General features: G+C 40.3%; 1 protein-coding gene across 1 annotated transcript; it reads right to left on the bottom strand.

Annotated features, from left to right (window-relative positions):
• Positions 1 to 3,272: 3,272 nt before the first annotated feature.
• On the bottom strand, positions 3,273 to 7,913 carry pofut1 (protein O-fucosyltransferase 1). Its single transcript, XM_085927633.1, has 7 exons — positions 7,734 to 7,913; positions 7,454 to 7,575; positions 6,936 to 7,118; positions 6,109 to 6,221; positions 5,504 to 5,696; positions 5,032 to 5,274; positions 3,273 to 4,820 (listed from the first exon to the last, which is right to left on the bottom strand). The coding sequence occupies exons 1-7, from the start codon at positions 7,870 to 7,872 to the stop codon at positions 4,524 to 4,526; spliced, it is 1,290 nt and encodes a 429-aa protein (XP_085783759.1). The 5' UTR covers positions 7,873 to 7,913; the 3' UTR covers positions 3,273 to 4,523.
• Positions 7,914 to 12,536: the final 4,623 nt, after the last annotated feature.

Below are 12,536 nucleotides of genomic sequence, written 5' to 3' on the forward strand. Positions count from 1 at the left end.
GGTGAGTTGGAGCCTATCTGTGTGCGAGAAGTAAGGAACACCCAGGACTGGTTCTCAATCAATTGCAAAAGGGAAAAGAAATATTTCTATTTACATATATGACATAGTGATTTGTTTTGCAAGTGAAAAAAGAAGTAAACCAAACTAAAATCAATAAACTTCCTACAAGTGGCAAAGTTGGAGTCTCTTTGCTTTGAATGGAAGTCTGCTTTCTCTCCTTGGTAACAACTTGGAGCCGCTGACGTAAGCGTTGCCATCACAAAATCTTGTGACAGTAAGCGGTGCTGGCGGCATTCATTAAATGTTTCCATAATGCATACAAGCGGACAGAAACTTTTCCTCTGACATTTGCTGACAGCGATTTGTGCTCTGCTGAGCTCCACTGACCTTTCAGCGGGCAAGCGTGACAGTCGCCGTCTCGCTTGCTCGCTCGGACTCGTTCCGACGACCTGTTACGCAAATGAGTCAGATTGACTGATGGCCTCCTAGTGTTCCTGTCACCTAGTATCTTAAGACAGAGCGTTGGGTGGTTAGAGAAGTATAGTTCTATTAAGTCTTGTAACAGAGTCAAATACTTATCTGTGCTTTTCTATGAATTTGCATTTCTCATCTTAGTGACTTGTAATGAATCATTATTTGCCGTTTGAACGTTTGAACCACAAAACACAAAGCGCAAGAGTGGTCCTGTCCGTCCAGAGCGAGGCATGCAAATTACCCGTGCAGAGCGCTGAAAAGATGAAAGCACCTGCCGCTGACTCTGCTGCTCACACAACACCCACCGCCTGCCAGAAGCAGAAAACGACCAAAACAACTACAATGGAGAACTTTGTTGTTGTGGTAATGAGAATCACGTGACACAACCACGGGTGTTAACAGAAATACTGAATGAAGTTTCTCTCACGGCCATCACTCAAAAATTCCCCATGTATTCTGAAAAAGTATATATTAAATTAGTTTTCATTAATCCTAGTCAAAATGTTAACGTTTTTTGATTATGAACAGTTGGTTTAAGCATATGGCCAGCAAGAGGGCCAGGTCCGTCCGTCCATCCGTTATTTGTACCACTTGTCTCCACGGGGGTCGCGGCATGCTGGAGCCTATCCCAGTAGTCATCGGGCAGGAAGCGGGGGTCATCCTGAACCGTTTGCCAGCCAATCGCAGGGCACACAGAGACAAAAAAAACATCCGCACTCGTGCCTAGAGACTATTTGGAGTGCTCAATCAGTCTATTTTGGGAATGTGGGAGGAAACCGGAGTACCTCGGGAGAACATGCAAACTCCACACGGGGAGGTCCAGAGGTGGAATTGAACCCACACCCTCTGAGGCATACGTGCTAACCAGTGCCCCACTGTGCTGCCCACAAAATGTACCCAATTTTGCTTAATTACTCTTTGACACGTTATTTGTTTGGCATGAATAATGTTGATATCAAGAGTAACACTTTTTGCAACATTTTTGTTGAGTGGTGTTTCAGGAGATTATTCAAATGTTAAACAAATGCCTGAGCTCAATAAAGGTTGGGAAACACAAATTTTGTGTGTGCACACTAAAACCCCCAACCTTCTGCTTTCAGAACGCAGGTGAGCAATCCTTCCTGGCAAATTTCCCAAGCTGAATCCCTCATTTGCATATGCAGATGTTAATTACTGGCAGGCCAATCAGCAGGATGCCGCGACAGCTTGAGCATCACACGCTGCTCTTCTAAGCATCCCAGATGCCCACCCTCACAAGTCGTCATTTGCACACTTAGTCCCCCGGCTGACAATAAAATATAATCACCTCCCATTTCCTTCATGGCTCATTCCCTCCTGCTCGCCGTTGTCTGATTCTCCACGCTGAGCTCTTATCTGCAGGGGCATGGCGGGCATGCTATGTGACACGCCACCTGCCACAAACTCACCAGAGGGGGCAAAGTCATTTCGTGTCACATCCACAGGGGTTACAGAAAGAATATAAGATATATTCTTATAGGAAGGATATATCATCCACGTATGATGAATGTGAAATGAGTGTCAGGGACTGAAAGCAAATCTTTTTTTTTATTAAATTGCTAAAACATGTCAAACTAATGTATTTGTGTCACTTGACCGTGTGGCATCACACTCGGCCTATTGTTCTTTTTAATATCTGTAAAAAAAAGATTCGGTGCTCATTTATACTGGTCAGGTGGGCAATTGATTATGATGAATTTATTGTGTATTTTAGAAGTAAACCTAGAAAGGCAACTAAAAGGAATCAAGGAAGAACAGAAGAAATAAATTAAAAGGACATTCAGAAAAAAATTTATTAACAAATGAACAAAAAAAAAAACAAGCAACAAAGCAAGGAAGCAAGCAAGATCGACAGAAGGAAATGATAAGGGTGACAGTTAAAAAAATAAAAAATAAATAAAAACATTAACCCTGGCTTTGAATCTAGGAAGGTAGAAAACAAGCAACAAAGCATGCAAGGCAGACAGACAGACAAGACAAGACTGACAGACAAGATAAATGCTTAATTTGGGTATCAATTTGGGTATTTGGGTATGTCTTCTCATTGTATTTTCTTTCCAGGGTCGATGCCTTTCATTTGCCACGCAAGTTCACGCAAAGCACTTGCTATGTTTTGGTGCGTGTATCCACGGCACGGCATCGCCCCGCCTACCCGCAACTTCTTGACGCTCCCTTGCTTCCATTGTCCAGGTATGCTGTCTGCCTGGGATGAAAGGGGCTCGCTGTGGGCGCACTTCTTTGAGAATTATTTAAGCCTTTAGTTTGTTGGGGATAAATATTTGATGTGGAGGTCCCCAGCGTCTAAAGACGAGCCCACAGCAAGACTATAGTGTGGACAATACTAAATAAATAAATAAATAAATAAATAAATAAATAAATAAATAAATATGTAATCAAATCTAGCAATCCAAAACAAAGATATGATGGTATGAAATTTTGTGCTGATTGAAATTAGGATCCTGAAGGTGGTATGAAGAAATAATAGTTAAACACACACGCACGCACCTTGCGTGCGCGCAAGCACGCACGCACGAAATAAACGTCTGAGCCTAGGCCGCCATCTAGTGGCCTTACTTGACCATGTACTATGGTTGTTACGTATTTATTTCTTACAGTATTTCTTCATGCATTTCAATGAATAAGCATAGCGTGGAAAAGTCCGTTTAAAATGTGAACATTATTTATTAAATAGGAATTGATTGTAAAACGTTCAGGCCAGTTGTGTAAGTGTCTGTGTATGCGTGTGTGTATTAAATTAACTCTTTTCTGATAGTGTCGACCACAACCGAGCTTTATTTTTTTTTTTCACACGTCATAATTGACTGGATCTCATTAACAGCTTGTGCAGGTATGTTGAAATACTACTTTTTGCATTTCAAATATCCCAAATGTTTGAGTGGGATAAAACAAAGACTATTTTCACTTTCTTAAGAAATGATAAAACATGATGTTCTGAACCAAGTCTAATAGACAAATCCAATACTTGAATCAGATCAATGGATCTTGAAGCATTGCCACACGTACTGTAGGCCAAATTGGATTGCTGGTGTCCATGTATCAGCGTACTTGTGTGCATGGTTGCTATGGCAACAACAAAGACAACAAAGTGGCATTAACTAGTCTTTATTGTTTATTGGAAAGTCCTAACTAATCTTTGCTGCAGCATATGCCTCCTTATCGCCTATGTGCATCATCTTCTCTCATATGAAAGCATTCAATATGACACATAGTGTACATGACCGCAAACGGTGTTTAACTCCTTCATCACCATGTATTGGTCTGATACAAACTGATACAAAATTCAGTTTGAATTGTTTTGCTGCTTCTAGCTCCTTCGCTCCATCTTTAGAGTTCTATATGGCATTCAACTAAAACAATATGCTAGCGTAATTTCTTTCCTTAAAAAAACAAAAACCTGATTCAGAGGCGTTGGTCATCCAAATTCACTGCCACTCCGTGGTCTCTACAGTTGGTTTCAGAGTCAGTGCAATCAAGTAACTACCATAAAATCCAGTGAATAACATGCACCCGTGTGTAATATGCCCGCCCAAAACTAGCCATGATTCCCCTAGTAATTGTATAAAACGCCCAGCGATTTTCTTGTAGCATCGGAGTGAATAATATGAATGATTCAAGATCCACTTTCCGTGTTTTTCACTGGATTTTACAGTATTGTTGAATACATGGCAACGATATCATCTGCCTCTTAGTGGAAGGACATTAAATTGTCCTACCTGTGGCTAAATGGCAAGATCAATAATACACTATTTGGAATGTGTGAAGAATTTTAAGATAACTTAAGTGAAATTGGATCATACCTGACTGGTTGGGAATTACTGTTTTAAGTGTCAATATATTGTAGAGCTGTTGTTAGATGCTCAACTCAGCACGTTGCAAAGCCACTAAAAATAGCCGCACCCTTCGCATCAATTTGTCTTTAATGTCTGTTGTGGCCGTTTGCAGAAATTTCCACTTGTTTCGTGGCTATAGGTAGTCTTTTAGTCTCTTTTTCGTAATCTCAGTCACTGTACTTAGTTCACGTCTTTACTGCAGCTGGAGGACGGAGGCGATTCGGGATTTCCGCAATATTGTTCGTCCAAGCTGTGTTGCCGTACCATCTCTGAGGTAGTTTGAGCGCCGGAACAGACTGGTTCACCATGCCCGGGTTGGTCCATGCCAAAAAAGGAGGAGGGGAGGTTGTGCATGTCCCTTTCTCTCTTCACAAAGGCAGTAAAAGATGAGACGCAGTTCCCAATAAAGTGGTCCGCTTGGGCTAAAATGTACAGGTCCAGTTGGGGAGAGTCAGGTTGCAGGCTCACCACTTTAACCTGCAGCGAGAAAACAACATTTTCCAACTATCCCTCGAGAGGCATCTGTTTTAAATTGTGGGAGAAAAAATGCCTTATATGCCTCTTTTCGAGATGAATTCAGAAACTCAACTGTTGAACATCATTAGCTACTTTCTAACATTTTAAAATTGTTAGAATGCGACGGACAAGCCAGGAGCAATTTGAGTGACTGGTCAAACAGTTGGATCACCTTGCCCTTGAAGAGCTTCTCAATGTCACCGCTGTGGGACTCCGAATCGGTGGCGATGTAGACGGAGCGAGCCGAGGTCTTTTCCACCCACAGCTTGACGGCCCTTCGGATCTCGGCCAAGTCAGGCAGGCACATGGTGGTGGTGAGGGGAAGCGCCGTCTGCCGCTTGTAGCCCACGCACTGAGGCGAGGCCATGAAATGAGGCCCGGCATCACCGCTCTTCAGCAATTTGCAGGCGTTTTGCTTTAAGAAAGAATACAGCAGGATGGTGGAATGACAAAAGATACATGGAAAATTCTCACATACAGAATTCTCCTTAACAACCTAAAAAAATATGCCTGACCTTGTGTAAACAAATGTTGACTATGCAAAGATGGACTAGATGGCATAACTCTCAACTTATTTTTTTAAAAGAACACTCCATCGATTTTGTCAAATGCTCGTGGGAGGCTCATATCTAACGACATCTCACCCAGTCACTGCCAATCCTCAAGTGAATGCCAACATAGGGTCGAGTCAGGAGGGCAGCGATGTGCTCCTGTCCCTCTGCCGCCATCTTGTCTGACCACACTACGAAACGTTGCAGGCTAACGTGCTCCTCCACCACCGGGAACTGAGCGGGAGCTCCGGGCAGGGCCAGGACTGGGTGCTCGTTGGCTGGGAACCTGGCGGTTGTATCGAAATGTTTACAAACTCAGTCGAAAACGCACGTGGAGCTTCCTCATATATAGTTTAAGTTCAGCCTTTGAATAAAAATCTTAATCATAAATTAACAGAAAACTAAAGCAAATAATTTGGGATGAACATTTCGCTAATTTTCATGCTCGACGATGAGGAAAATAAAAATTAAAAATACAAGATTATAAGATTTATATAATAAAAAAAAAATAATAATAAAAGAGATTGTTTTACAATTACACACTGTGGAAGATTTGCTTATAAAAGAAGGCATAGCTCAACTTCATCCTTGTCCTTCAAACTCGCTGAACGCATGTGAGCTGCTGTCAAGTCACACACTCACTTTTGCCCCAATCAACAAAAAAATTCGAAAAGTCAAATAAAAAAAGTTGTACTCACTTCTTCATCCACTGCTGCTGGTGGTAAGCACTGAAAGAAATGCCGCTAAATAACACCGACTCGTAAAATTCCACGCCGACATAATCCCAGAACGGGCCAAATGGATTCCCATCCTGAAAAGACCAGAACCATCCACACAAATCAGAGCAGTCATTCACAACAACTATACCTCGGAAACTAACTAAAACTACAATTTATGTTTATAAAACTAACACAGAGGTTATAGCAAAAATGTCCTTCGATTTTGTCTACGTCAATTAATATCATTGATGAGTTTTTGGAGTTTGGTTTAAAATTTATTTATTTTGGTATTGTGTGGCTGTGTGGAAGAAGGAGGGTCAAATATTTCTTTGAGAATAGTAGTAGTCTTTATTCCAAAATATTCTGACTTTTTTTCCTTGCACTCGGCCAATACAACATATTAAAATACTAAAACTACTCAAATCGAACTAGTTCTAAAACTATCGAAATAAAAAACAACTACGTACAATGAAAAATACCAAACTATTAGCTTGTTGCCACTATCGGGCAGCGTTTGATACCATTTCACAAAATGCTTTATTCACGCCAAAATCTATAGTTTGTCCGAGTGGGGAACAAGACTTAGGATCCAATTGATGTTCATCACAACTCAAAATAACCTCATGAGAAAAAAAAAACCTGAGTTGGACGCAAATGTGTGGTGTATTTTTTTGTCCTATCAATCGCACATGATCGTCATGTGTTATCGCTCACATTTAAAAACTCTTTTAAGGGTTGGGGTTTCTTTATATGTGTACCATGCTATTCTTTACCCCTCCTCCCACACACTCACACATCCGCTGTACCTTCATGGGACAAGTTCGTTTATCTGCACTCCGCTGAGCCGCTGCCTCAAAGCAGTAGGCTTTCCTCTGTCCTCTGGGCCAGTGTTTGTCAGCCAGTTCCTTCATGAAGACCTCCAAAGCCACCACACGATGATACGCCGACAGGGCCTCGAGTTTGAAGAACTCACTATAGGGAACATGGACCTGAATGAAGTCGAGAAAGACCACAGATCATAAAACTCGTGAAATTATGCACAGGGAGTATTTCGAAAAACTTTATACTGGGATGACCCAAGTAGATGGCCCGGAGCCCAAGTAAGGAAAGTTTACATGGCCTTTTAAAAGCTATGCTCGAGGACATCCTTCAACTCTTCTTGAATGTCAATGTGTATGTACGGCAAAGGTTATTAAACAAATCAAGTAAAAATCCCAATTGTGGGCGATAGATAATGAATCCAGGGGGGGGACAAATCCACTTCTTGTTTTTCCATGTTGTCTTTTGAGTGGAATGGCCATAGGGCAATGTGAGACAAACTTACATTGGTGGCAGGCGGTCTGTGGTGGCGATAAACAATCCATGGGGGAACTGCCAGGGTTCGGTTTAACATCTTGGCAAAAGCCAGAGAACCCAGGAAGTGGTCTGCCTGGTTCCCAAAACGACCTGAACACAGGAACACGTTTCAATGTTTGTGGCGTGTTTTGTTTTTCTCTTCGCTGAACGTGATCTTATGCACGGTGGAGCTACAATGAACGATTTAGTGCAACGAATATGGTTTCTGGTTATAATAAATGCCTTGGGGGAAAAAAAGTGTTTATTACCCATGCACGGACAGTACAACACATATCCATTATTATCCCACTTCAGTTCTGCGGCGGTCGTCCGACAAGTTTGTTGCAAGACTGAACAAAGAAAACAAGTCAACGTAAAAGCGTGAGACGGTAGCCCCCACACCGCCATTGTAATTCATAACAAATCCCAGAATGCAGTGCGCACACTTTTCCTTCTTCGTTTAGTGGCGTGAAGACTATTAAAGCATGTGCTTCCGCCGGCAGGACAGAAAGCATACTGTTGGTTCTGTTGTTTTTAATTAAATTCACAATAAAACCCAGGCAAACATGTTTTGCATATTTTGCGATGTATTCAGGTTTATGCAACCTTTATTATCATATTACCAATTATTCATTAAAAACTTTGATTTAAATATCAGTTTTTTTTAGTTATTTGTTCTGAATTTTAATCAAATAATGCAATACAATTTCTACATTTCATTTATTTCAACGAATTACATTTCAGAAGACAGTTATATATCATTTGACTTGAAAGCATTTGAATGCAATCCGTGACAATCTAGTGTTGAAACTATTTCCACTCAAACTTGGTCTTTCTCTCTTTGCATTCAGTAAATCTCGTTTTTGATGCACGGCAGCTGGCTGTTGCTTCCCTCCTTTCCTGCGCATGCACTTCCCCCACTCTTCCATTGCACTGTTTTTCATTGTTTGAGATGACAGCAGAGATAACAATGCAGCGAGACATAACTCTCAGCCTTCTATGAATGGAGTTTGGGGGGCAGTTTTCTTCAGGTGACAATAAAACGCATGCAAACAATTCATTATTCCGTGTTGTAGTCTATAGTACTTAAATTGCATTTATTAACATAAAAATGTCATAGTTCAGTACTTTTCTGCAATAACGCTTTTTCCCGAATGCACTTTATTCTGTTAAATGGTGCCCATTTGGCTGGATGAGCAGCATGCACAAAATTATTGCCACATTTACTGTTCTTTGGTGGACTGATAATTGGAGGAAACAATTTACAAATTTGCAGGAGCCTGTCCTTTCTAGCTCAATTCTTCATTAGTGTTATTTACCACATTTTTTTATTTACAACAGAAGCACCAATTGCAATTGCTTTTCACAACAGTGGGAGCCCAGGCGCAAAACAAATGTTGAAATTAATGAGTTACAGGCTAGCTAGACAGATATAGACGCTAACATGACACTATGCAATGTCTTTTTTTAGTGGTCTAAAAAGAAAGGTATTTTTAGCTTCAATGCTGATCTAGTCTTGTCGTCTATCATCCAGCAGGCGGCGTTTCAGTGACTCAGCTGGACTAAAACCTGCCGTGCACATGTTCCACCCATCCTTATCAACATGCTGCAGAGCCTCCGATGAAACCTGATGGTCCACCTCATCATAGAACAGACCATGCTGGGCTAAGATAGACCTCAGCTGATCAGCATCCACTTGGTACATCGGCAGCCATTAGATTAGACCACAGTATACATTTACCTTTTGCGTAAGGCTTGTCTGGGGGAGGGTCAGTTCTACTATTTGAAAGTGTGAGAGGGTTTGGTCTAACTTAAAAGAACTTAAATTGAAAAAAGATTTGAACCCTGGGATTCTCAAATGCGACAGAAATGCACTAACCACTATTTTACCTTGCTGCACCAACAAATCAAAATTAAATGATTAAAAAAGACAAATAAAACATTGAATAAAATAATCCTTGCTGTTTTGCACAACTTGTAATTCCTACTGTGCATTTTGTACTGAAGCATTGTATATACTGAACACCATAAGTCATGTTCTATTTTTGTTGAGGTTATTTCTATTTACCCACAATTTAACTGCTTATCCACATTCGGGTCATGGGTAAGCCGGGGCCTTTGCCAGCTGACACACTGGGCTCGATGCCATCCAATCACAGTAAACTAATTTCTAACCAATGAATTAAAATTATGGACTGTAGCCCTCAGTTGTCCTTGGGTCTTAAGTCTTCAGCTTACCAAGATATTTTGATAAATGTATTTTGCCAATCCTGTCTATTGCTTCATTTTAAGGCTTCTATGCAGGATTGCAACAGTGTGAATGAGTGAGCCTGTGGTTGACTTATGACCTATTGGTGTCGACCTTTCGCCTGAAGTCATCTGGGAAAGGCTCTTGCGACAAGGCAAGTGGTACACAGAAAGGACGGATAAATGTGTCCAATTTTATGGGATCAGTTTAGGGATGGCCTTTTCTTTTCTCAATGTACAAAGCAAGGCCTGTGCAAGCCTTCTCTTATATTCAACAGCTAACATTGACCAAACAAACGGACAAAAATTCCCACAGACACACTCCAAGATCTTGCAGGGAGACTTCCCAGAAGTGTGGAAACTGTTGACTATTTATACTTTTTTCTCACTTTTCACGTCATATCCATAGAATGTATTCCAATACTTGTGCCTGTTTTGTGTATGTGAAACGATAGCAATATTCCGTCCCTCATCTTGTCGCATTTGCCCAACATTTGGTGGCTGTTTATTGTACAGTCTACTCTGAAGCAAACCACCCATCTGTTTTACAAAACACAACTGTTAAAAACACACGCACACATCATCATTATCGTTTTGAGGGGAGAGCGGGTTATTTTGCTGGTGTGCAAACAAATTCCAGATGTGAACTAATTGGAGTGAAGGAGTGGCTGAAGTGCAGTGACGTGCACCTGTGTTTGAGATGATGCTTAGGTGAGTGTGAGGACAAAGGTGAGTTGGAATGACACAAGAGGACGAGTTACATTGAGCAGATGTCAAAGCTTTTCTTTCAGGAGCGCACGGAAGTCATCACGACGGATGAGGTTATCAGTGAAAAGGTGAGGGAGGGAAGGAGCTTCTCTGGGAGCCAAAGAAATGGAAATCAGTCATTACGTTGCAGTTCAAGCTGTAGCCAGGGGTGGTCAGACAAGGAGAAGAAATTCCACTAACAGCCAACTAATACATACACCAAATCTTGTGTACATGGTGCAACATCGAATTTTGTTAAAAACAAACCAAGTTAATATGACATCCATCCACTTGTGCTCATTAGTATCACGGGTGAGGTGGTGCCGATCTTGCCTGGCTTTGGACAAGAGGTGGGGTACATCCAGCTGGATGCCAGCCAATCACAGGGCACATAGATATAAACATTTATTTATGCTCACATTCAGACCTATGGAGGGTTTAGCATCTTTACTGAACTTAACCTTTTTTCAAATGTAGGGGAAGCAGGGGATACCCAAGTAAAACACACAAGCATAAGGAGAACAGGAGGAAAAAAAAACTTCTCGCCCCGAGGCAATATTTTTATCATGACTAACGTGTTTTTGCAGAATCCCGATGACTAAAAAAAATTATATATATATATCAAAATGCTTGGTGAAAAAAAATGTTTTGGGCTTTCAAAGCAGTGGGTGTTGACAAGGAAAAAAAAGCCAACTAGCAGAAGAACTCAATATAGCTCAAGAGGTGCCGCACTTCTTGCATTCTCCTGCACTCTGACATCTCTCCTTGCATGCTGACGTGTTTGGGAGCTAATTTTTCATGCGCTGTGCAACACACACAAAATATACTGCAGTTATACCTTGAGGGTTCGCGTTCAGTAGGGTACACATCATCAGTAAGGTCAAACTACAGTCTAATCCCAGCTCACGTTCCCTGTTAGTGGGTGAAGAATCCAATGCTTAGTGACTTCTGCTTCACAATAATAGAAAGAGCCAATGGCTAAGAAGCTGGCATTTTTCTTAGCAAGAATTGTTTGTTACCTCCAACATGGAAGAATAAAAAAAATAATATTGAGAAAAGTGAAAAGTATTTGAAATAGCGTTTCAAGAACTTTAGAAAGACTCCAAATAATGATTTGGAGTCTTTCTAAAGTGTTTTTGACGGCACTTTTTTCCCAACAAATTTCTTCATGTCTTGGTAGATAATGAACAAATAGTAACAATTAAAGTCAGACATTTGCAAGAGGTGTGTATTGTTTATCGTGTAAGAACAATTTTGTCCTGGATGACTGCTCGGCCAAATGAAAGAACATGTGCATGTGCAACTTAACTACAAGCAGAAATCAGTGCCAGTTGACTATAAAATGTGTAAAAGCCTTTGCAAATTTTAGACATGTGACTTTTTGTTATCCAAATGCATTAGTCACTGTTTTGTTTTTAAAAAAAGTTGTGTGAAATTCCTTTAATATCAGAAACCTTTCCCTTCATCTGTTTGGTTTTAAAATAGTTTAATACATTTAATGTCGTTTCATCTGTTTTTAATAATTTCTTAACAAGCAAACAAACAAACTCCTGAAAGCAAAAAGGTATTTTAGAATAAACATCAAATGATGTCATTATAATGAGTTCCTAAAATGAGTAAGACGGTTTTACTTGCCATTTGAACTTTTATCTCCTACTCTTTACATTTCAGTGCACAGATTCAGTCACTATTCGTTTTGAGGGGAAAAGTGTCACAATAATTTCAAATGATAAAAATCTGTCACTTTTAATAATAATTAAAACACTATCTCACATCTGTCACTTCTAAATGAGTGTATAATAATTCAAACTCAAGCTCACATAATTTCCTCCAGTGTTAAACTTTAAATTGTACTTAGATTTTAAGTAAGGAAAAATAGTTTGTTTAAAACATTTTATTGCAAAATTATGAAAACAATCAAACTAACTTCCTCTGAATTTCGTCGTTGCTCATTGTAGTAACTCAAGACGCCTTTTCATTTGATTTACTCCTTGAAACGAAAATGTTCAACTACTTTTCACTACTTCCGATTAAATCCTGCAACAACAAAATCAGCAACCCCTCTATAAACTGAAATA

This window comes from Syngnathus leptorhynchus, chromosome 1 (assembly GCF_054491065.1).
Source record: "Syngnathus leptorhynchus isolate UIUO chromosome 1, UIUO_Slep, whole genome shotgun sequence".
Taxonomy (NCBI): domain Eukaryota; kingdom Metazoa; phylum Chordata; class Actinopteri; order Syngnathiformes; family Syngnathidae; genus Syngnathus; species Syngnathus leptorhynchus.